At 35.2% G+C, this 26,462-nt stretch overlaps 1 protein-coding gene, 4 non-coding genes and 1 pseudogene across 5 annotated transcripts; 1 reads left to right on the plus strand and 5 right to left on the minus strand.

Moving 5' to 3' along the window:
* Nucleotides 1-1,592: 1,592 nt before the first annotated feature.
* On the minus strand, nt 1,593-1,748 carry LOC132297693 (U4 spliceosomal RNA). The gene has a single exon (XR_009479363.1). It is a non-coding gene; the product is annotated as a U4 spliceosomal RNA (small nuclear RNA).
* A 1,923-nt stretch (nt 1,749-3,671) lies between these two features.
* LOC132285965 (protein IQ-DOMAIN 20-like) lies at nt 3,672-4,734 on the minus strand. Its single transcript, XM_059788210.1, has 2 exons — nt 4,365-4,734; nt 3,672-4,156 (listed from the first exon to the last, which is right to left on the minus strand). Exons 1-2 carry the CDS (start codon nt 4,638-4,640, stop codon nt 3,986-3,988), a joined length of 447 nt encoding a protein of 148 aa, XP_059644193.1. The 5' UTR covers nt 4,641-4,734; the 3' UTR covers nt 3,672-3,985.
* A 522-nt stretch (nt 4,735-5,256) lies between these two features.
* LOC132297686 (U4 spliceosomal RNA) lies at nt 5,257-5,412 on the minus strand. Its single transcript, XR_009479357.1, has one exon. It is a non-coding gene; the product is annotated as a U4 spliceosomal RNA (small nuclear RNA).
* Nucleotides 5,413-17,805: 12,393 nt separating this feature from the next.
* On the plus strand, nt 17,806-24,727 carry LOC132295786 (GPI mannosyltransferase 1-like; annotated as a pseudogene).
* LOC132297683 (U4 spliceosomal RNA) lies at nt 22,308-22,465 on the minus strand. Its single transcript, XR_009479354.1, has one exon. It is a non-coding gene; the product is annotated as a U4 spliceosomal RNA (small nuclear RNA).
* On the minus strand, nt 23,121-23,275 carry LOC132297702 (U4 spliceosomal RNA). Its single transcript, XR_009479371.1, has one exon. It is a non-coding gene; the product is annotated as a U4 spliceosomal RNA (small nuclear RNA).
* Nucleotides 24,728-26,462: the final 1,735 nt, after the last annotated feature.

The following is a 26,462-nucleotide window of genomic DNA, read 5'->3' on the forward strand; positions in this document are numbered from 1 at the left end:
TAGCTCATGAATCAAGTATCAATTATCACTATATCTACTGAGGGGTTGACGAGCTCTGACGGGTGACCTGCAACCGGGCAAGTGCGTGCATGCATTGCGAGGCTATTCGTGCTTGTTTTCTCACGTAGGCTCCGCGAATCACAGCTTGCACCTTAACAAGACTCTTGAGCTCGAAATGCTTTCCTTGCCTGTCAACATTCACATACCAAACGATAAATAAAGAGAGCTCACGAGTCATATATGTAAAATCATTATATTAGTCACTAGGAACTTAGGAATCTCTCCTATACACAACATGCATGGGTTGTGCACATTGAAAAGTGCAGATCATTCCACATGGAATAGGGCCCACTTTATCTATGACTACCAAACTACATGTGAAGTGACCTCCACTCTTCTTGTGCCGTGCATGGATTAGGTTCCTAATTCCTGAAATAGATACATGAAAAGAAATGTTGATGGGTGAAGGGTGAAATACAAGATGAGCTCTAAAAAAGGCTTGGATCTTCATGGCTGCAATGTCATCTTCGGATAGGAGCTTTTTCTTCGAGGGAGAAGATAAAGCAGCTTCTGGTTTTGTGATTTCGCTATTGACTGCTGCTTCTGTGGCGGTTGCTTCGTCCGTGAAGCTGGTGCTTGTGGCGTTGGTGTGGAGAACAATGACAGTTTCATGATGAGGAGGAGGTGGAGATCGGAAAAGCTTTCTCCGAATAACTTGAATAAGGCCAAACCAATTCTGTGACTTTCCATTTCTTCCTATTGTTGCTTCAGACCTTGCTTTAGATTCAATGTATACTTCTACTTCATTCATAAGAGCTTGGAGAAGTTCCCTTAAAGGTTGGAGTTGTGGGCACCATGTTAGCACATATATATATGGTGCTAACATGGTGCTAACATATATATATGTTAACACATATATATATGTGCTAACATGGTGCCCACAACTCCAACCTTTAAGGGAACTTCTCCAAGCTCTTATGAATGAAGTAGAAGTATACATTGAATCTAAAGCAAGGTCTGAAGCAACAATAGGAAGAAATGGAAAGTCACAGAATTGGTTTGGCCTTATTCAAGTTATTCGGAGAAAGCTTTTCCGATCTCCACCATGTTAGCACACACACATATATATATATATATATTGAGAGAGAGAACGTGACAGAATGAATGTCTTTGAAGCATTCCAGCAACTGAATCCTGTGGGACCAAAAGTGTAAAATGACCACCATTAGACTACGTAATTATTGGCCACAGGCAACAATAGAATGGTGAATCATGAATATGTAATTATAAACATCTTTTAGACTATAGAATCAAATTATCTGTTATGTTGATGCCAAACAACAATCGTTGGGTTGTTGGGTGGTTATATTTGGTAGTATTGAATGTTTTATAATTATAATCGGAAAAATTTTTGTTTAAATTTTAAATTAAATTTGTTTTAATTTTAAATTCATCTCTTATAATTATATTATATTATAATCGGAAAAAATTTAGTTTAAATTTTAAATTAAATTTGTTATAATTTTTATTTAATTAAATTTTTAATTAAATAGGTTTATGCTTGAATTAAAGTTTAGAAATTAAAATTGTAGGGCTTTACCCAAGAAGGGAGCCCTTTCAAAAATTCTCAATGGCCGAGTGGAATCCAAGCCAAAGAGATCAATAAAAAGGGAAATAGTTTTCAACCAGCAATTAACGCGCCTCGGTTAAAACCTCACAAGCTGCGTCATTGCCCCAAGCGCAATGATGTGATTGTTTTATGCTGTGTATGTAGTGTTTTATAATTACACTCAGTCTTATCAATTTCTTACCTTTTTCGATGTGGGACTTATGTCACATAACTTTACAAATAGACTTTTATGCGGTTCAAAATCATATACAATTACATTAACATGTGAAAATTGCCTCGGTCAATCAAATTAGAATCCCAATCAAACATTGATCTGTTTTAAATATATTGGTCCTAGGAGGAAACTTTTCCTGCTCCGAAGGCTACTTTTAATTTGTAATTCATCCAAATGGGCTGAGCTGACCCGAAAGGGCAAACGCACCTTATGTTTTAAGAGTACTTTTAAAGTGAAATTACATATTTGCAATTATAAATAGAAAAATTAAATATTAGAAATATGTTTTTTTTTTAGTTGGTACTCGCACACATGTTCCTAACTTCCTTTTGAAATAAGAGACTGATACCGCTAGATCACTCGTCCATTAAAAAATATTATAAATATGTTTGTCATTTATGTTAAGAAAAAAAAAAGTGTGTATTTGGTTAAAAATGTATTTAGTTAACAACTCTTAATTTTTTATAATTTCAATTTTACGATCCTAATTTAGATTAATTAAGAGGCTGTGGTATCACCTTTCAATTCAATGACTAAAAATTCAAGTTATTGGTACTTTATAGATTGATAAAATATATATCTATATATATATATATATATATATATATATAGATACATATACACAGGACACTAGTGAATTGATATTCATGCATCCAACTCATAAATAAAAGAATCAAATATTACAATGTAATTCTTTTTCTCTCTTTCTTTTTTCCCAATCTAGCGGATAAATTTTCTTTTGTCTCAACATTCTCCTTAGCTTCGTTTGACAAGTAGACTCAGCATGATCAAACCAAATCTCAATCAAATGATCCGTTAACTAATAATTCAAGTCAAACGGTCCCCAATATTACTTCATGGTCTTAAGCCTTAATGTATTTGCCGGCAATAACAACAAATCAAATATAAGAAAGAAAATAACAAAAATATTTTGCGAGATTTACATGAATATATCAATTGATTATGGAGTCTTCTGTGATATTTGTTCAATTTAGTTTTTGAGTTAAGTAGCATTACTCGTTTTGTTATCAACCACGATGATCGTACTAGCATTGGGTCTCAAGTGTAATTTCCTTCTGACTTTTAATACTTTGTAAATATATTCTAAAATAATTTTTTTCTCCCCAAATAAATATATTCTAAAATCATCAAGACGTGTTTAGACTAGTTTATTTAAACAAGGTAATTAAAATACCCAAATGTGCTATATATATATTATAAAACCCAAATCATCAAGTTTTAAACTTAAATAATATCTCTTTTTATTATTATTATTATTATTATTGAGAGTATTCAAGGGTGGTTTATTGAGTTGAACTTTGTCGTTAGGAAACAAAGGAATAAATCCAAATATATCTTAGAGAAATAAAAAAATAATAAAAAAAAAAAAAAAACCATACAACACAGCCAGAGAAGGCGACTTAGAGGTATGACTCGTGCTCAATTTGATATATGAAATGTTAAACTCTCAATGATTTATTATTTTGTTTTTTTGGCGTTTTGAAATTATTAATCGATACAATTTGTAATGAAAATTACGTTGTTAGGAAATAAACTGACCTCCAACCCTAATTACTCTACCCAAACCCAATCTATTTATTTTTGAATTTTTAAACTCGAGTTTGACACTAAAATTTTTGGGTTAAAAAGTTGAGTTAATTGGAATTGCTTATATCACCAAATCTCCACAAGAAAAATTTAACGTGATTTTGAGTTAGTTTCAAGTTACATTACTTGTAAGCATACTAAAAAAATAAAAAGTCAAAGCAAAATTTTAAAAAATTACAAACAAATTGTTAACGGACAATAAATAAAGATTTAAACAAATAAAGTTAAAAAGTAATCATAATTTGAATATATATAAAATATTAAAAATGCAAAGAATAAAATTAATTAGAAATTGGAAACAGGTTGTTGGTATCTCTGCCAAACTTCAACTCTAATTAAGTTGTCCTATAAAGAATCCTACTCCCATCTTTTCTTTGATTATGAGTTCTCTAAATCAATTTGGAGATTCATTCGATCAGCTAAAATGCCGGTTTTGCCCTTTAGCTGAAACGACCTAATTGTTTGGTCTCTCTCGCCACTGGAAGGCTTATGACTTGTCATGAAAGAACTCTGTGGCTAGTATTACTTGTGAATCAATTATCACTACATCTGCTGAGGAGTTGGCGTGCTCTGACGGTGACCTGCAATTGGGCAAGCGCATGCATGCAATGTAAGGCCATTCGAGCTTGTTTTCTCGCGTAGGCTCCGCGAACCACCGCTTGCACCTTCACAAGACTCTTCAGCGCTCGAAATGCTTTCCTTGCCTGTCAAACATTCACACCAAACACAGAATGTATAAATTAAGAGAGTTCATGAGTTATGTAAACCATTAACTGCAATCAAACAAAATTTCATAGTGGTCTGATTTTGAAAACAAAAAATTATTACTCCGTATTAAAAAGCTGAACCCTTTTAGCATGAAAGAAATATGTGAAGATATATATATATGTTGATGGGTGAATGGTGAAATACAAGATGAGCCCTAAAAGAGGCTTGGATCTTCATGGCTGCAATGTCTTCATCAGATAGTAACTCTTTCTTCGGGGTCGGGCTACTGGAGGGAGAAGAAAAAGCAGCTTCTGATTTTGTTATCTCGCGATTGACTGCATCTTCTGTGGCAGTTGCATCCTCTGTGAAGCTCGTGGTGGTGGTGGTGTTATTGGCGTGGAGAACAATGACAGTTTCATGATGAGAATACCTGAAAAGCTTTCTTCGAATGACGCCGAACCAATTCTGAGACTTTCCCATTTCTTCCTATTGTTGCTTCAGAGCTAGCTTTAGATTCAATGTATACTACTACTTCATTCATAAGAGCTTGGAAAACTTCCCTTCAAAGTTGGAGTTGTGGGCACCATGTTAGCACATATATATACATATATATATATATATATAGAGAGAGAGAGAGAGAGAGATAGAGAGAACGTGGCAGGATGAATATCTTTCAAGCATTGCAACCACTAGACCCCGGGACCAAAAGTGTAAAATGACCACCACTCAGACTACCTAAGTATTGGTCCCAGTCAACAATAGAATGGTTGATATATGCATGATTGGTTCTTGGTAAGGATACGAATACATTACTTTCAGAAATATCTTAAATTATCATATAATGTTTTTTTAATAATTATAAAATCATTAGGTCATAATAGGGGCGGCAAATAACGTAATTTAAACATAAATCTTGTTTGTGCCTTTGTGATTTATTTTACCCGTTTAATAAACGTGACTTACAAATACGAATTGCCACTCTTAGGTCATAATAATCATATCACTAATGTACTTGAATAAATTCAAAATCCTATTTTGTCCACAGAAGTTCCTAGGCTGTGAGTGTAAAACTAAAGTTTGGAACTCAGAATTGTAGGGTTTTACCCAAGAAGGGAACCCTTCCAAAAATTCTCAATGGCCGGGCGGAACCCAAGCCCAAGAGATTAATAAAAAGGGAAATAGTTTTCAACCAGCAATTGACGCGCCTCGGTTAAAACCTCACAGGCTGCGTCATTGCCCCAAGCGCAATGATGTATTTTTTAATGTTATGTATGTATTGTTTTTATAGTTAAAATTTTCGCATCCGCTTCATACACTTTTTCGATGTGGGAATTATGTCACATAATATCAAACAAGTATAATACAATTCTCTCCCTGTTTAGATTACCGGTCAATCAAATTAGAATCCTAGCATAAATAAAATTGCTTCATCTAATCAATCCCCAATTTCATCTACACTATTGATTCGTTCCAAAACTTTTCCTGTCCGGACTCCGGAGTGCTACTTTTGTAGGCGTAATACATCCAAATGGGCCAAGTTGACCCAAAAGGCTACTTATTTTTACTACTCTGCATAACAATGTGGGTTGGGCTAGTACCACCTAATTAAAGAACCAACCCACCACCATGTGACCTCCATTTATATCGAATGTCCATTGTCAATACATGGCCCAGGTCCATTATTCTCCAAATAATTAAGCGTTTTGTTTTAATCGAAATAAAATATATGTTTTGTTATAATATATTTTGAATAATAATTGAAAGGTACTTTCATATTCCAAAAGATAAGGTTGTTTTTCTGATCTTTGGAAGCTCGGCTGTGAACCTTCACACTTCTCCCCACTAACCACCACTAATCGCTAATCACTAACTCTTAACACGTTTGTCATGAAAAAAAATAATAATAAAAATTGATCAAGTATTAAGAGTATGTTTGTCATTAAAAATAAAAAATAAAAAAATAAAAAAAATAAAAACAGAAAAAAAAAACCCACCTAGTGTGTTTGATTTAAAATGTCATACATTTACCATCTCTCAATTTTTTATAATTTTAATTTTAAGACGCTAATTCAGCATTCTCAATATGGGTTTAATGTAAATTTATAATGTCATTTGTTTAATTAAGAGGTTGTGATGGGTCGTTGAATCCAATACTAATGGTACATGCTAGATTGATAAATATATTCGAACCTGTGATATTTATTCAACCTAGTATTTTTGAGATAGGTAGTATTACTCATTTTTGTCATGATCGTACTAATATTGAGTCTGAAATATGATTTTCTTACAACTTTTAATACTTTGTAAATATATTCTGAAATCATCAAGATATGTTTGAACTAGTTAATTTAGACCAAGTTAATTATAATACCCAAATGAGCTAATATGTGTGTGTGTATATATAATACCCAAATCATCAAGTTTTTAACTTAAACAATATATATTTTATTATTATTATTTATTATTTATATGTATTTTTTTAAGTTGAGACTTGAGAGTGAAACCACCATGAATGGACACGTGTGCTAATTGAATGACATATCTAAGAACTATAATTAAATTGATGAAAACATTAAACACATTCTTTAAATTCTGAATATGATGTTTTTGTAAGGAAAAAGCAATACTGTGAGGGTTATTTTCTAAGCAATAATATTTTATAATTACCAAGGTCTTGTGCCAAGTGATTTTTTTGGGGTTATTTTCAAGGAAGAAGTGTGTGTGGTGTATGTAAATTTTTTTTCAGGAAAAAAATTATTCCTCTTTAAAATTAGTGTCATCTTTAATAATCGTGACTCACATTCTTATAAGTTACTGTTACAAAGACCACATTAAATCCGTTTCAAAATTAGTGTTATCTTTAGTAATCGACACTCCTCTATATATATATATATATATATATATTGTTTTAGTAATGATTTTCTGAAATGATTTGATGAGTTGGTATAATAACAATCCAAAAAATAAAAGAAAAAAAACATGGGAGTTCAGTTGTTCGATGCTCAAAGAAAATGAGAAATTGAGTGTTTCAAGCTTTTTCTATGATTCCCAATACCATTCTGAAACGGGTTTTTGAAATTTTGGAGTGAGAGACGAAGATGATCCACAGATCTTATTCTCAATGTTTGCGACTGTAAATGGTATAGAGGAGATGAACATGAAGACTAGACCATGAATCAAAGACAGTACTCGAAAGGTAAACATAGCCACTGCTTTTTTTATCTTTTATTTCCTGCATTCCAATTATTCAATCGATATAAAGCTGCAGAAAAAAAAAAAAAAAAAAAAAATGCGTGGTCTTTGATACTGTGATTTACTTATTGATGTTCTTAATTTTGTAGTTGTTGTGTTAAGTGTTTTGCCTGAAAAACTTCAATTAATGCAGAGTCATAAAATATGGTGGTGGACCACATCTATAACTATTGAGAAGTGAGAACTTGTCTCCTCTCACAACAAATTAAAATCCCTTCTTTTTTATTTTTGGTTTTGTGTTTGTTTTTAGATCTTGTTAAATAACTCTGCCCATCAACTGTTTGATTAAATGCCTCAGCTAAACTGTTGTTTCTAAGTATGTCAGCCAAACACCCATAAATGGGAGGGGCATTTTTATGTTGAATTAAACGTAAGCCTTAACAAAAAGGGTGTAATTGAATTATGGGTGTCACAAACTTCATATGAAATGATAAGTTTTAAATTCTCATACTTTTTTTATATCTGATAACTAGTTCATGAATTACACACCTAGAATCATTTACGTGATGCTCTTATTTCCTTGTACGCAATCCGTGACAGCTGTAATTTATCAAAGGGATGGCCAAAATCTCTACATACATTAATATCTTTGTGTATGAGAAAATGCTTTTGGTACATTTTGATTCTTTTGATAAAGATGGTACCATTTGAGATCATTTCTTTTTTTCTCCTTTAGGTGTTAATGTGTGTGGTGGAACTCTGGTTGTCAATCCATCCTATTGTGGCCTACTGCAATGTGTAAATATTGTTCTCTTTTTCAATTTTTTGTGATACTAATAATACTGACCACCCCTCCTTCTATCTTCAATATATAATTTTGCTGCTGTGTTATATTTTTCCACTATTAATGTCATTAGTCCTTGTGCCCATTAGAGAAGTTGGGAATCAAAAAATGGGACATAAAAGCAAAGATTCAGAGAAGGGGGAGCTGACTAGGGTAAAATTTGTTTATTTTCCAATTAAACTCCTTATGCCATTCTTATTTGCCTCAAATATATATATATATATATATATATATATATATATATATATATATATTTTTGAGGCAAATAAGAATGGCATAAGGAGTTTAATTGGAAAATAAACAAATTTTAATATCTAGCTGCACAGAACCTAACTCCCCTCCCTGCAAAATTCAGACCCTTAGCAGGGCTCGGAACTTCCCTATTGCTTATCGGGTGGGATAGACCGGAGATACATGTTGAAATCTTAATGTATGTTGTTGTGGTTTCAGTTCACCATATATTGAATAGTTCAGCATCATGAAGTAAATTGGATTTGTTTTATAGCTTAGTTAGTGAATATCCCAATGTTCCTAACAAGCAAAGCTGTTTTACACATATGTATGGTTAAGAATGAGAGTGGGCATTGGTGCAAGGTTGCTCATTACGACCTAGAGGTCTTGGACGTGGAGATATGATTGCTTCAAACCCGTAGCAAGGGAGCCTTGTCCATGGGGTTAGCCCTATACGCATAATTAAGAATAGACATGCACAGACCTATTCAAGGTCCAGTGGGGGCAATTGTTCCCACTTATTTTTTTTTGGTTGCTATTATATACATACAATTTTTTTTGCTTTGAATTATGTACCTATAAAATTTTAAAATTGTCGCCACTAAAATTATAAATAAACCTTACTATTGCCCCCACCTCAAGGTTTGAATTTTTTTTTTTATCTTGTTATTGTTAAAGGCCGCCTCCTCGCACATAATTATTTAGGTCCATCCCTGAGAATAAATATATATTTTTAAGAAGGATACTTCTGAACATGTAGAAAATAATAATAATAATAATAAAAACTAAAACTAATCAAATATAAGAAAGAAAATAACAATAACATTATGGGAGATTTACATGAATGTATCAATTATTTAATCATTTTAGTTGATGTTAGCATTTGGAATATGAAAGTATTTAAGGTTCAGTTAAGAATACTAGGCTTCTCTCCATCATGGCATGGAAGGGGGAAGTTGGTGTGGAAGCTTTGTTTTGTTCAATGGTGTTTGTTATGGAGAATCTTGTCGTAGTAACAAGAAAAAGTACTACTTTTAAATCTGAAAAAGAATATAATCATTCGATATAAGTTTTAGACTCTCTTTGGTTAAAGCACCAAATACAGATTTCCTTTCATGTCATTATAAATACATAATTATAATTCCTAACTTTCTTTGTGTCTTATTTACTGGTTTACACGTAATATTTTACAAGCTGTGTTTTGGTATGGGCTGGTTTACACGTAATATTTTCGTGTTCTTATTTGTTCTTGTTTAAAATTTAATAACAATTTGGTTTAATAAAAATTTTTCTAATTTGATGAACATTCCCCTGTCTTATTTGTTCTTGTTTAAAAAAAAAAAAAAATGAATGGAATGACCCAAAAAAGGCTAATGGCAACAATTTAGAAAAAAAAAAAGGAAATAAATGAATGAAAGAAATAAAGACAGTAAAATATATATATACTACATGTATATGGATTGAGGGAGGAGATACGAAAAGGTAATGAGAAATGATTTAAATGATAGTTTTATTTAAAAATGAGAACAGTGACTAGAAAAAAAATTGTCACAATTAGTCCAAATATTTATGTTAAAATGACTTAGCTGTTTATAATAATTGGGTTTAAACAAGAGACATATTACATATGTCATATTCATTATTCTGACATGTAAAGTTAAACGGGTCACACATGTCAAACCCTTCAATTGTAACTCGGCACGATTAAATAAACAAGTTAATTTCAACTCGTTTATGACCCGAATTCGTTTAAAATCAATCCAAACTCATTTATACAACGTCGTGTTGAAATAAACGTAATTATTTGAAAAGTTTTAATATAAAAAACAAAAGAAAAGACATTTACATTAGGGTTAATTACAACCACACCCCCTGAGGTTTGTCATATTGACAGCCATATACAATTTAGTCATTTTTTTGACAAAAACACCCCCTAGGTTTACAAACTTGAACAATGACACCCCAAATATGATGAAAATACATGTTTACCCTTTGACCATGTAAAATGACCAAATTACCCTCATCAAAATATCCTTTCTTCTTATAATTTTTAGATCTTCCCATTCATTCTGTGAGCCTTTCTTCCCCGCCGTCCATCAAGCCGCCACGAGCCCATCACCGTCTCGTCGTCGCCCTCATCCAAGCCATCCACAGCCGCAGTCCATCAAGCCACCACAGGCCCACAATCGAGTCCATCACCGTCCCGCCATTGCCCTCATCCGAGCCATCCATAACCGCAATCCATTCCTCCATCGTTTACTCACAGCCATCGCTACCACCGCCGAGCTGAACCAACCTCGCTCACCACATCCGAGCTCTGCCACCACCAAGTCCAACTCGGACGAGTCAACGCCCGTCACCGCCGCTGTCAGTCAACCGCGCCCTTCATCGCCGTTTCGAAGTCAATCCCGCCGATTTTATCCAGCCAAGCTATTCACCGGTGTTCAGTGTTTACAGCCCGTCGCCCACAACCGAGGCTGTTTTCCCGTCGCCCACAGCCAAGGCCATCTTAAACACGGCCGAGCCCTCACCAGCCAAGCCTTCACCGGATGCTGCGAGTCCTCCACGACCAATTTATCCACAGTCAAGCTCTCCACTGGATGAGCACTCCATTTTGCTCGCCGGCCGTCGTCCTAAAAGTGCTTTTCGAATCGAGATAGTCACCCATCACACGAATCTAAAACCCAACTCCCCGACACTTGATGACGGCGGGCGGCTCAGCCGGTGGAGGGCTCGGCCATGAGAGGAACTGCGACATGGAATCGGCGAGCAAGAATCGAGATTAGGGGTTTGAGATGGGGGTTTGAGAGATACTGTGTGTGTGTGTGTGTGAGATAGAGAGAATTTTGGGTTTGATTTACAGATTGGGAGGGTGTGGAAGAAGAGGAGGAACTAGGTTGAGAGAGAGAGAGAGATGAGATGAGATGAGATAATGAGATGTTGAAAGAGAGAAATGAGTTGCGAGGGTAGTTTGGTCATTTTAGGTGAGGATTAAAATATATCTTAGGGCATATTAGACATTTCATGTCACTTAAGGCTGTGTTTGGCTTTGTTTTTTTAAAATGGGGTGTCATTGTTCAAGTTTGTAAACCTAAGGGGTGTATTTGTTCAAAAAATAGCTAAATTGTATATGGCTGTCAATATAGCAAACCTCAGGGGTGTCGTTGTAATTAACCCTTTACATTATTAACCTGCTAAACCCTAAACCCAAAGGCTGAATTCGAACTTCGACGACTCACTTCTGTCTCCTACCTTCAAAACCCTAGATCGACATTTCCATACCCGATGAAGAACGGCGACGACGATTCATTGATGCCAATGGCAATGGCAATTGCAACAGTCGAAAAAACCGTCTATCTTCGCGCGCGTCGCACTGGACGCTCCAAAGACGACATAAATTGGTACGAAATAAAATTTTCAAACAAGGACGACAACGACGACTATCACACTTGCACTTGGAAGGAAAGAAGAAGGAAGACCACGTAGATCAATCCGATCGGCCTGACTAGGTATGAGAGTACACGGTCGAGCCACTACGTGGTTATGGGCTCCACTGTATACAGATTCGGTCATTGTTGCTCCGTTAGGTCTACGGACGCAAACAATTTATGTGGCAACATCTCCTCGCTCAGCAAGTGGAAGATTCTTACTTGTTCGGCCATGGACGTTCCACGGTCGTACATTGAGGCCGTAACTGTTGATGGTAAGATTTACATCCTTACCGTATTGAATAAAGAAGGAGACGGCGTTGGATATCCCATCTGGGAGGTTTTCAACCCAAGCAATAATACAATGAAATTCATGGCTCAACCTTCGCCGCTGTGTCTTCCGAAACGCGGGTGGTTTGCAGTTTGTGACGATGATTCTAAAAGGATTACATTGGGCTCGATCTATTCTAGTTTCCTTGTTGCCTGTGATGTGAGATTAGATTCTTGGGAAACACTATATTCAGAGGTTGAGATTTTAGAAGATGATCTCTGTAGAAGCCGAGCTATATTGTTTGAAAATACTTTGTACTGGATTTGGGTTAGTGTTTGGGGAGGTGGAGGCTTACTTGCATATGATTTGGATCACAAAATGTATGCCCGAGGATATATTGAAGGTTTGAGTCCTGCGTTTTATGATATCAGCAATGGTCAACCGCTATTTCTTCATTTTCGTGGTGATTTGTTCTACTTGATTTGGCATGAATTGGGTACCGCCGGAGATGGCAATGGAAATGGTATTGAAATAAGTTCAATTTTTAATGTGGTGAAAATGCGAGTTTCTAAACGAGTTGACCAGGAGGAACAGAGAATCAACCTGAAAGGTTATGCTCTCTCCACCGAAGCTTATCTAGCTGACAGCTTACTATCTCCTGATATGGATTATGTCGTGGGGTAACTAATTCTCTGACTTTTTACTTTTCCACCTTTTTTTATAGCCCTTGCTAATGCTGTTTTGATAATTTCTTTTTGGTGTTTTAAAGATGATCTTTTATATGTAGTAGTAAATCTGTTTCAGATAGCTGTTTTCTAAAAACTTTGTTAAGAAAAGGCTTGTTTTCATAGAATTGTTGAAAATAGTTTTCTATTTGATGAGTTATTGAGAATTCCCTTTTTGATTGACAAATCAAGCAAACCTAAAATTTTGATAATTGTAAATGTTTCTGGTACTCCTTTATTTTTTCGATTATGTTCTCAAACAATGGAAATATGCTTATATTTAATTTTATGATGTTCTCAGTGGTCCCTAACTTTTGTATTCATTGATATTTAGAAGTAATAAAGTATTTTTTCAGTCATTGGGTAAAAAATGTATGTTAGTTGTTAAAATTAAATTTAATGCCATGTATGTTCATTATGTCTTTTGGATTTATACATGTATTAAGTGTATGCATGTTTCAACTTACCAAAAAAACAAAAAAAGTGTATGCATGTTTCAAGTGTGTACATGTATCGTCTAAGAGGTTTGTAGTAGAACTCAATTCAATACAATACAGAAAAATATTTGTTTCTTCATTCCTTCTTCTTCTCTTCACATAGAAAACATATTGTTGGTTGAAACTACGGCCAACATAAGTGGTGTCAGAGCTTGATTCCAATCAAGAACAAACTCGGCGTGAAGCTTATTGACGGGAAAGCAAACCCCGAAGAAGATCGACGGTGATGGCGACTACAAACAAACAAAATCAAGGAGCCCAACAATCTGCACTTCCCATTTTTTATGGGGAAAATTATGATTTTTTGTATGTGAAGATGAAGACTATTTTTCTCTCATATGATCTAATGGGATTATGTTGAAGATGAGTATGATGATACGATAACTTTGACGAATGCCCAAAGACAACAATTGAAGGATCATAACCCCAGAAATGGGAGGAGCATTTTTGTGTTGAAATAAATGTAAGCCTTAACAAAAGGGTGTAATTCAATTACGGTTGTCGCAAACTTGATATGAAACGTTAAGCATTAAATTTTAACTTTTTTTTTTTTTTTTTTGGTATTTGATAACTAGTTCATGAATTACAGAACTATAAGCATTTACGCGATGCTCCTATTTCCTTCTACACAATCCGTGAATCGTGATGCCATAATTTTTCCAAGGGATGGCCAAAATCTCTACATACATTAATATCTTTTTGTTTGCTTCTAGTATATGAGAAATGCTTTTGGTATGATGGAACTTGGGTTGTCAATCCATTCCTATTGTGGCCCACTGGGATTGGTCATATTGTTTTCCGTGTTTTCAGTTCTGACCAAAGCAAAAACAATAGTTTCATTTCTCCTTTTAATTTTTTTTGTGATACTAAATAAGACCGACCACCCCTCCTACCTGCAATCTATGTTTGTGCTGCTGCGTCTTAACTTTTTCACTATTAATGTCATTGGTCCCTGTGTCCATTAGAGAAGTTGAGTATGAAATAATGTGGCATAGAAAGCACAGATTCTGAGACTGGGAGCTGACTTGGGTCAAATTAGTTTAACTGCCAATTAATTCCTTATTCCATGAAATATGGATTGAAGTTTGTAACTTAAGATTTAATCCAATAATTATTTAAAAAGTTTAATGGGCATTGGCTGTATTTTCTTGGTGCTGGTTTTGAGGAAGGAAAACAAGCTATCATATACTTTGGATTTATAGTTATTTTTTCATTTATTGACGTTAGTTGTTTATAAAGTGCTAGTAAATTTCTCTCTTTGTTTCATTTTATTCTTCAAGTTGTCTTAAAGCGATTTTGGGTCAAAACTACTACACAAAGATGTACGTATTCACACACAACTAATGTTCTCAGAATCTCACGTAAGGTTAGGGGAGTCAAGTACTGTAATGTATGGCTCCTGGTCCACTGTCATGTAAGTCCTTGCTAGTGCACAACTTATGTCAGTTGATACTATATCAAAATATAATGTGATGTGCTTTTCATGGTTTATGTTTGAAGGGAATATATCCATATCATTGTTTTCCTATGATATGATATCATGTATCTGACTTGATATCACTCCCTAGTGGTCCGGAATCGAAGATTGAACTGTTATAATGGATGGGTCAAGGATAAATCTGTTAAATGCTTGGGTAGTCATTTTAGCATTTTGATATGTATGAAGTTAATCTGGAACTTATTGTCATTTCCTCTGAACCAGCATGATATTCAAGATTCAAATTGAACTAACTGTATGGGTCTTTATTTTCTTGCAGCAATGCCATCATTGAATTTTCATTCCCTACTTCTTTTCGACTATTTTTAATTATTTATGGTGAATGGCAAGACACTCATATACAGATGTTGATTGCCTTGTGTTTTCTGACGGTGCTTCTTTGATGGCCTCTGGAAAGTCCCCAAGTACTTCACACGCACAGTCCATTGTTCACAAAGAAGTCACCTATTCCATCTTGCAGAAAGGTCAACCTGAAAACATGTCGGAACGTTCTACTTATCGGTACTCATCTTTGATTGCATTTCTTCTTATGCCAAATTCAATAACCCATCGCTCATGGGGAAAATTTCTCTTTTCTGCTTCAGATATAGTATTTCATGGTATGGATAGATTGTGTCTTTTAAAGAAACGCAAAAAAAAATGTATTCTTTGCATGATTTTTAACTTTGTTTGATAGGTTGGTTGTTGAAGTGTTCCTGATTGATATGCACAGTAGGATCTGTTTACTGTTCTCATGCCATGTACACCTTTGTCTGGAGATTTCCCTTTTATTTTATTATCTTCAAACGTGAATGGAAAATTTGTTCTCGCTTCAGATTTTCTTTTGGGGTTGTTTATCCACACCATTCTGAAGCCACGAGGGGTGCCTAGAATCTATGCACCTTTTCTGTGATGGTATGGCTCTCAATCCATTTACATCCACCATTGAGTGTTCCAAGCTTTTTCTTTGATTCCCAATAATAAGACTGTACATAAACTGTTTGATTAAATGCCTCAGCTAATCTCTACATGCATTAATATCTTGTGTTTGATTCTAATGTCTGAGAAACTTCTTTTAGCTTTACTTTGCAGAGTAATCAAATTGGTACCGTTTGATTCTTTTGATAAACATGATATCATTTGAAATCATTTTTTCTTTTCTTTTTTTGGTTAGGTAAGTACTTACACACATTTTACAAATTACGCACTACGGAGTCAAAATCCTCGCCTCCCCTTTGAGGGAAGAGAGGTTATACCATTGGGCTTATGGCCCATTGGTTCATTTTTTTCCTCCCTTAGATGTTAATGTGCATGGTGGAACTTTGGTTGTCAATGCATCCTATTGTGGCCTACTGGAATGGGTCTTTTTGTTTTCCTTGTTTTCAGTTCTGACCAAGGCAATAACAATAGATCTTTTTCTCTTTTCTTGATTTTTTTGCGATACTTAATAAGACCGACCACCCCTCCTCCTATCTGCAATCTATGATTGTGCTGCTGTGTCATAACTTTTCTACTATTAAAGTCTCTAGTCCCTGTGCCCATTAGAGAATTTTAGTATCTGATATTGCGACATAGAAAGCAAAGATTCAGAAAGGGGATGGTGATTAGAGTCAAATTAGTATAATTGCCAATTAATTCCTTATAAGGTTATACCTTGAAATATGGATGAAAGTTTGTAACTTATGATTTAGTCCAATAATTATTTAAAAAGTTTAATGGGCATCGGCTGTATTTTCTTGGTGCTGTGAGGAAGGAAAACAAGCTATCACTGTATCATATACTTTGATTTATAGTCTTCTTTTTTAATTTTTTTTCTTTTTTTATTATTACTATTTTTTTCACGTTAGTTGTTTATACAGCTCTAGTAAATTTCATCTTCTTTGTTATATTTTTCTTTTCAAGTTGTATTAATGCCATTTTGAGTCGACTCTAATAGCCAAAGATGCACATATTCATGCACAACTAATGTACCTCAGGCTAAGAGGCAGGGACACGGATACGACACGACACACACAACGACACGACAAATCCTAAAAAATTAGGACACGGATATGGCCAATAATATATATATATATGATTTTTTACTTTAAGAAATTAAGAGTAATATTATTTTTTATCAACCTAATAATGAAAAAAAAATTGTGCCTTGCCGGGAATAAGAGAGAATGATAGAAAGAGTAAGAAAGAGAAGTAAACAAAGAAACAAAAAGGATTAGGGTTTTGTTAGAAAAAGAAATAGGGCTTAGTTACAAAAAACTCATAGAAGAGAAAAAGTTCATGGAAACAAAAGGGAAAAGGTATAAGGGAGAAAAAAAGAATTTTGTTGTGAAAGGAAAAAAGAAGAAGAAGAAGAAGTATCTAGGGTTTGTGAAGAAGAAGAAAGAAAAAAGGAGGATAAAGAATTAGAGAGAGAGAGAGAGGGAGAGAGAGAGAGCATCCACCGGAAGCTAAGCTTGGTTGGTGGGAGAATGAGAATGGTCGTGCAAGAGTTTGAACATTTGAACTAAAATATAAGCATAAATATCTAATTGTTTAATATTAAATTGTTTTGGAAAACAACTACTTTTAACTAATTATGCAATGACCCTCCTCATATTTACACTTCAACGTAGCTTTGTTTCTAAAACTTTCTTAAAATCCCCAAGTGCCTTACTTCTCAAAAAAAAAAAAAAAAGTTCAGACACGTTTTTTGGCGTGTCCGACACGTGTCAGGGCGTGTCTGTGTCTGACACGGATTCTTTGCCCTTTTAGGTGTGTCCGCGCTTCCTAGACTTTAAGTAAGGTTATGGGAGTCCAACCCTAACCTCTGGCTCCTGAGCCTCGGTTATGTAAGTCCTTGCTAGTGCACAATTTATTTCAGTTGATACATTATCAAATTTTATTGTGATGTGCTTTTCATGGTCTATGTTTGAAGGGTATATATCCATATCGTCGTTTTCCTATGATATGATATCTATCCCTTATGGTCTGGAATCAAAGATTGAGCTATCATAATGGATGGGTGAAGGCTAATTTTGTTGAATGATTGAGTAGTCATTTTAGCATTTTGATCTATATGAAGTTAATATGGAACTTTTCTCATTCCCTCTGAACCAGCATGATATTCAAGATGGAAATAGAACCAACCATATGGGTTCTTCTTTCTTTCTTTTTTTTTTCTTTTGTTTTTTTTTTTTTTTTGTTTTTTTGTTTTTTTTTTTTTGCAGCAATGGCATCAATGAATTTTCATTCCCTACTTTTCTCAGCAGTTCTTCGACTCTTTTTAATTCTTTATGGTGAATGGCAAGACACTCACATGGAGGTCAGATATACAGATGTTGATTACCTTGTGTTTTCTGATGCTGCTTCTTTGATGGCCTCTGGAAAGTTCCCGTACAAATGTTATACATATCGGTACTCACCTTTGATTGCATTTCTTCTTATGCCAAATTCAATAACCCATCAATCATGGGGGAAATTTCTCTTTTCAGGTTCAGGTATAGTATTTCATGGTATGGATAGATTGTGTTTTTCGAAGAAACATGAAAAACGTATTGTTTGCATGATTTTTAACTTTGTTTGATAGGTTGGTTTTTTGAAGTGTTGGGCTTTGCTCAAATGTTCCTCATTGATATGTACAGTAGGATCTGTTTAATGTTCTTGTGTCACGTGCACCTTTTCTGGAGATTTCCCTTGGATTTTATATATATATTTATTTCAAAAATCTGACTCTCTTCAAACCTGAATGGAAATTGAATAAGATTTCTTATTTCCTCTGAACCAGCATGATATTCAAGATTCAAATTGAACTAATTGTATGGGTCTTTATTTTCTTGCAGCAATGCCATCATTGAATTTTTGTTCCCACTTCTTTTCTCTGCAGTTCTTTCACTCTTTTCTTTATGGTGAAATGGCAGGACACTCATATACAGATGTTGATTACCTTGTCTTTTCTGATGCTGCTTCTTTGATGGCCTCTGGAAAGTCCCCATACAAATGTTCTACATATCGGTACTCACCTTTGATTGCACTTCTTATTGCATATTCAATAATCCATCGTTCGTGGGAAAATTTCTCTTCTCGGCTTCAGGTAGAGTATTTTTGAAGACAGAAAAATAGATTCTTTACATGATTTGTTAAAGATGTAGTTATCACAACACAGAAATTATATTTGCTAAACTTTAAATTATGAAGGAATCCTGAATTTCCCATTGTTTGATAAGCATGATGTATCAGCCTGTCCAACTCCTAATTTTGAGATACTATTGTCTAGTAATGGTTGCTGTCAGGGAATAACTGTGTAATGATCTGTTCTTTTATTGTTCGAACTTCAAATCATGCCAAAATACGTGGGGGATATAAATATGCATGAGCTGCTAAGTTTTGTACCCTTTCGATTTCTGCATACAAAATTGCTTCTTCTCCCCACCCCTCTTAGGGGGAGGGGGATTTCTTTCCCTAAATTAGTGATGGGCATGAGTAACAGAGAGGCTTGATGCCCATAAATAATTCTAAAATCTGACTTTACCTTCTAACATGAATGGAAAACATTGATGTTTTTTTTTTTTTTTTTTTTTTTTTTTTTTTTTCTGTTAATCCAGAAAATTAGTGGGAAGTTTGTGTTATGTTCTCGCTGCAGATTTTACTTGTGGGGTGGTTTACCAACACCACTCTGAAGCTAAGAGGGGTGCCTGAGAAACTATGCACCTTTTCCGTGATGGTATGGCTCCTCAATCCATTTACCTTCACCATTGGAACCTGAGGAAACTGTGAGCCCATTGTTTGTGCCATGGTTTTCTGGATCATTATCTGTCTCGTGAAGGGTATAACTTCTACTTTTTTATACCAACTTTTGAAGTATTGTTGCAGTGGTTTCTTGAGATACCTGTTTGTTAAATGTGATATAAATACTTGTTATACATGAGTTGGCCTATGCCAACATGTGAATCATGTTTGGAAAGTAAACCAAGAGGCCTCACACAGCTAAGGGAGAAGTTTTTTCTTGTCAAATCCAAATAATCTCTCTCATAAAGTTTTCTTTATCAAACAATAGGAAAATTCCCTAGCATTGATTTGCAGCTCGCTATCTTTTAGCAAACTAGCCACCAAAATTAGATCCAAAAGAAATGACGCAGACGGGAAGATATATTTGGAGAGGATCCTCTCAAAGAATCCAAGGAGGAAAAACGATCCTTAAATATTCCATCTTTTTCAAATGCTTAAGAATCCTTAAGGAGGCTGTTCTTTTGCTCTATAAATATTTGTATGTAAAACTCCCATTGTTTGAAATGAAGAAATGTAGCCTTGTAAAGTACACATGGTCTCAGACTATGAAGCACTGACATGGCAAACCATGGTGCCATATCAGTGTCGGACACGTGTCCGACATGCTGTAAACGTGTTCAACCCTTTTATCTCTTTTCTTCCGATCGGACACGCCGTTGGAAACTGCAAAACGCCGGAGGATACGTCAGTGGACACGGCTATGGTATTCTGACTTAGGAGGTATTTTTGGACAGAGGATGTAGACACGATATACATACATATATGTTTGTGATATATATGGCTGTGTATATCTCTGCGTGTATCGATTTAAACAGGCGTGTGTATGACTGTGTATTGATTTAAATAGGCGTCTAAAGTTGAAATAAGAGAGATGATAGCAATGAGAGAGCAACGGCAGAGAGAGAAAAGATTATAATCTTTTCTCTTGTACGCTTTGTTTGGCTATAAGAAAAGGGCTCAGTGACTTTGGTCTCTTTTACATTTGTTTGGCTACAAGAATAAAGTTGGTTGGCTTTTGGATATTAAGTTACTGCTTTGTATTTCAATGAAATCCTTAATTTGTTTGGAAAGAAACATGAAATGTGGTGGGTTGAATTTAAATGTATTATATTTATGACAAAAAATTAATTTTACATATATAATAATAAATTATATTATTATTTTATTGTTGTATCCTTGCCGTGTCCATGTCCTATGTTTTTTGAGATTTGCCGTATCGCCATGTCCGTGCTTCATACGTCTCGAAGCTCTTGGAATATGAAAGTATTTAAGGTTCAGTTAAGAATACTAGGCTTCTCTCCATCGTGGCATGGAAGGGGGAAGTTGGTGTGGAAGCTTTATATTGTTCAATGGTGTTTGTTATGGATAATCTTGTTAAAAATGATATAATCATTAGATATAAGTTTTAGACACTCTCTTTGGTTAAAGCACCAAATACAGATTTCCTTTCATGTCATTATAAATGCATAATTATAATTCCTAACTTTCTTTGTATCATGTTTATTGGTTTACACATACTATTTTACAAGCTGCGTTTTGGTATGGGCGTCTTGTCCATTTTAGAATCTATCCTATAATCTATGCTCTTCCTATCAGCTTAGTTCTTGATCCTTGCCACTCTCAATCTATTCAGAAGCCTGTCCTTATGGATTGGAATTCTTGTAAAGTTAAGTCAGCCCAGAGTCTTAAGTGGCATGGGAGTTACTGTCCATGCCATTTATTGTTGCTTTGAAAAACATGTTTTCAAGAGAGAGAATTATGTCGGCTGTGGCTGTCTTTTGTACTGGGTTTTTCTTCTATCTATATAATTTGGAATTCTTGCATGAGGCTCTGCTATTCCACCTTACCCGTTCAGATCCAAGACAAATTTTCCATATATTTTTATCACATCTATCTACGCTACAACCATGAGTTTCCAATATCAGAGAAACTCATGTTTTCTGCCTTAACTTATTGTTCAGCTAGTTCTTATTCTCTGCTTCACTCAGGATTTGCCATTCTGTTTCTTTGTGCAGACGGTAGCATTTCTAGCATTTAACAAGGTATGTGAATTCAACACTCTGCCTTGTACTGTCACTGAAATTGAAATCTCTTTTTGCCTTCTTATTTTAGTTCTAATTAAAAATGAAAATCGGACTATCGAGTCTTGTTACGTGAAAAATCACTCTTATCTGCTTCCGGAAGTAATTTTGTTTCTGAAATTATGGGCTCATACTTTGGATGGGAATTTCTGATATCTTCTTTTGATATTCACGGTGCAGTACTTTGAATGGTTCTTCTGCCTGTTGCCTTTAATACTACCATGGTGCAATATGAAGCTTAAATGGGAAGGCTTGTCCTACATTTTACTATGGATGGGAGATCAAATTCACTGGTTGAATTCAAAGGCAAGCAAGTTTAATTTTCTTAACTACTACAGTAATACATTTGTTTTCATCGGTATTGTCCGTATCACACTTCTCGTTATTCGAACCACATGCAAGTTCGAAGAAAACTTTGAAACATGAATTATATATATATATATATATATATATATATATATATATATATCTTTCTCCATAGGTAGCTACGGAGTGTGTAGAAAAGGGTATTATCGCCCAGAAGATACCATGATGAAATCTTAATGTATGTTCTTGTGAATTGAATTTGACAAAATATATGATGGGTGTGTGATTTTTGGTTTTTGCTTGAATAAAAGTTTGGAACTCGGAATTGTAGGGCTTTACCCGAGAAGGGAGCCCTTCCAAAAATTCTCGATAGCCCGGGCAGAACCCAAGCCAAAGAGAGCGATAAAAAAAGGAAATAGTTTTCAACCAGCAATTGACGCGCCTCGGTTAAAACCTCACGGGCTGCGTCATTGCCCCAAGCGCAAAGATGTTTTTTATAAATCTTCCAATGTGGTGTTTTTATAGTTATAATTTTTTTTTAAGTTCTTATACTTTTTCGATATGGGACTTGTGTTATAGTTCAAGATCATCTAACAATTATAATAAAAACAAAACTACATTAACATGTATAAATTTGTGTCGGTCAATCAAATTAGAGTCCCAACAGGAATAAGATTGAATCATCTATAATATCCAATTTCATCTAGACTTCTCAGCAGAAAAGTCCTGAAATATGCAAATGGGCCGACCTGACCCAAAAGGCTACTTTGCATAACAATGTTGGTCGGGCTAGTACCAATGCATCATGCACCTAATAAAAGGACCTACCAGGCCCACAACCACGTTACTTCCATTTGTATCGAACGTGTCAATAGATGGCCCAGGTCCATTATTCGTGTTCCTTTTATTTAAGTCGATTGTACTTTATGATCCGTGTGGTTGGTGTAATGAAAAAATGATAGATAGGGTGACATTTTTTTTTTTTTTTTTTGTAAAGGAGAAGAATTTTTATATCTTTTTACCCTCTTATATAAAATTTTAAATAAAAAAAACAATTTTTTTTCAGGAATTTTGTGATTTTTAGGTGAAAATTTAGTTGGTGTGTGTTTTTCCTTGAATTAAAGTTTAAAACTCAAAATTGTAGAGCTTTACCCAAAAAGGGAGCCCTTTCAAAAATTCTCAATGGCCAAGCGGAACCAAGCCAAAGAGATCAATAAAAAGGGAAATAGTTTTTAACCAGCAATTGACACGCCTCGGTTAAGACCTCACAAGTTGCGTCATTGCCCCCAGTGCAGTGATATTTTTTTTATGTTGTGCATGTAGTATTTTTATAGACACTTCTTACACTTTTTCGACGTGGGACCTATGTTACATAACTGGTGCCACTAGACTTTTATGCAGTTATAAATCACCAAACAAGTACAATTACAGTAACATGTGGTAATTACAGTAACATGTGGTTGCCTCGGTCAATCAAATTAGAATCCCAAACATGATATAATAAAATTGAATCATCCAATTTCATCAGCGGAAATTAATTAGATGCTATTGATCTGTTTCAAATATATTGGTCCTAGGAGGAAACTTTTACTGTTCGGAGGGCTACTTTTGTAATTCATCCAAATGGGCCGAGCTGACCCAAAAGGCTACTTATTTTTACTACTTTGCATAAAAACAGTGTTGGTTGGGTTAGAATTTAGAACACATTAAAATCAAACTCACCCTACGTTTAAAAGTACTTTCAAAGAGAAATTGTATAAAGTGTTTTCAATTTATAAATAAAAAAAAAAATCAAATGTTAGGAATATATTTATCATTTATGTTAAGAAAAAAAAAAAAAAAAGTGTTTGCTTAAAAATGTATTTTACTAACATCTCTTAATTTTCTTCAATTTCAATTTTAAGAGCCTAAATTAATGTTAATGTAAATTTATATTGTCATTTATTTGATTAAGAGGATGTGATAGTACGTTTTAATTCAATAATTAAGAATTCAAGTTATCGGTACTTTTTAGATTGATAAAAAAAATATGTATACTACACTATTAAAATGAATTGATATTAATGTAATTCTTTTTTTCTCTTTCTTTTTTCCAAATATATTGAGAATATCTCCTCCACCTGGTGTATAAATTTTCTTTTGTCTCAAGAGTCTCCTTAGCTTCGCTTGACAAGTAGACTCTCAAACCAAATCTGAATCAAATGATCTGTTAACTAATAATTCAAGCCAAACAGTCCCCAATATTACTTCGTGGTCTTAAACCTTAATGTATTTGACAGGGGGGATTCTTTCCCCAAATCAGGGATGTGCATGAGTAACAGAAATAGATGTGATGCCCATGAATAATTCTAAAAATTGACTTTATCTTCAAACATAAAAAAAATTGATGTTTTTTTTTTTTGTTTTTTTGTTTTAAAGTTAGTGATATTTAATATTGATGCTTTTTTCCTTTAAGTTAGTGATATTTAATTTTGTTCTCTCTTTTTTCTGTTAATCCAGAAAAATAGTGGGAAATTTATATTATGTTCTCGCTGCAGATTTACTCATGGGGTTGTTTATCCACACCATTCTGAAGCTAAGAGGGTGTCTGAGAATATATGCACCTTTTTTGTGATGGTATATCCTCAATCCATTTACCTTCACCTTTGGTACACGAGAGAACTGCGAGCCATTGTCTGTGCCATGGTTTTGTGGATCATTATCTGTCTTGTGAATGGTATAACTTTGTGGGTGTCACTTATCAAGTGTTGATGTAGGACGTTGACAAGTCAATACAATCCTAATTAAGGTTGAAAAGTCAAAAGTTTTGAAGGACCAACCCTTAAGCACCCCAAGACCTGATAGCACACCAGGCCCACCAAGCCTTGAGGGACCATTCATTGAGCATCCCAAGACCTGGTAGCACACCAGGCTTACCAAGCCTTGAGGGACCATCCTTTGAGCACCCCAACTCCTGGTATCACACCAGGCCCACCAAGCCTTGAGCACCCCAAGCCTTGGTAGCACACTAGGCCCACCAAGCCTCGAGGACCAATCCTCAAGCACCCCAAGCCCTGGTATCACACCAAACCCCCCAAGTCTCGAGCGCCAAGCCTCGAGCACCTCAAGCCCTGGTATCACACCAGGCTCACTAAGCCTCGAGAGCCAACCCTCGAGCACCCCAAGTCCTGGTATCACACCAGGCCCCCAAGCCTTGAGGCCAACCCTCGAGCACCTCAAGCCTTAGTATCACACCAGGCCTACCAAGCCTCGAGGGACCAAGCCTCAAGCACCCCAAGCTCTGGTATCACACCAGGCCCACCAAGCTTCGAGGGATCAGCCCTCGAGCACCTCAAGTCCTAGTATCACACCACGCCTACCAAGCTTCAAGGGATCAACCCTCAAGCACCTCAAGTCCTCATATCGCATCAGGCTTACTAAGCCTCGAGGGATCAACCCTCGAGCACCCCAAGTTCAGGTACCACACCCCGCCCGTAACACATTGAAAGATTAGAGCCCCAGAGAGCTCGCCATCAAAATGCCACAGGTCTATGCATAGCATGAAACGAAGGTAAGGCCTTCGCAGCTGTAAGGGATCTAAATTTGGGAAACTTAGGAGGATTTTGAATTGGTGGATGAACCCAATTAACAAGGTGATGGAATTATACACATTATGACAACAAACCTTAAAATCACATTTAATGTTGTGTCAGGTTCGACCAACCGGTGGTCAAACAACATTTAATGCCCTAATTGGGGGAGAAGCAACATAGTGCAAGGCTCGATGAGGGGATTGGACCCTTCAGGCTCCTATAGACCCTCAGGACTACCTATGTGATCCTAACTGGGAGCCGTGCATGCAAGAAACCATGCACAAATGAGACCACTGGTTAATGATCAATGGAATCTGGCCTATAAATAACACTATCCTATGAAAGAATAAACAACTAGAAATAGGGAGTTGTCATAAGAAATTGTATACTTGCCCTACCACCATCTCAATCTTGAGGATTGGTCTTCTTCTCCTCCTCCTACACCAAGCATCTCTCTCTTTTCCCTCATAGTTGTACCTTTGATATCACCATTACTCATTTGTTTATTACATTGATCAAAAAGAACCCCTACAAACTTCTACTTCTTTGTACCAACTTTTGAAATATTGCTGGAGTGGTTTCTTGAGATGCCAGTTTATTATTAATCAGAATTGACTCCCTAGCATTGATTTACCACTCTCGATCTTTAACAAATTAGCCGCCAAAGTTAGATCCAAAAGAAATGACATAGATTGGAGTTATATTAAGAGAGAACCCTCGATCTCAAAGAGTCCAAGGAGGAAAAATTATCCTTGAATGGATTAATTTGTTCAAATGCTTAAACATCCTTAATATGGAGGAAAAATTATCCTTGAATGGATTATTTTGTTCAAATGCTTAAACATCCTTAAACATCTCAAAGAGGCTAGTACTAACAAGAATATTGTCGAAGTAACAAGAATATTGCAAAAGAA

Source organism: Cornus florida, unplaced genomic scaffold, assembly GCF_030987335.1.
Source record: "Cornus florida cultivar Cherokee Brave unplaced genomic scaffold, ASM3098733v1 CherokeeBrave_3.0.0_Hap2_Chr02, whole genome shotgun sequence".
NCBI classification, from domain to species: Eukaryota; Viridiplantae; Streptophyta; class Magnoliopsida; order Cornales; family Cornaceae; genus Cornus; species Cornus florida.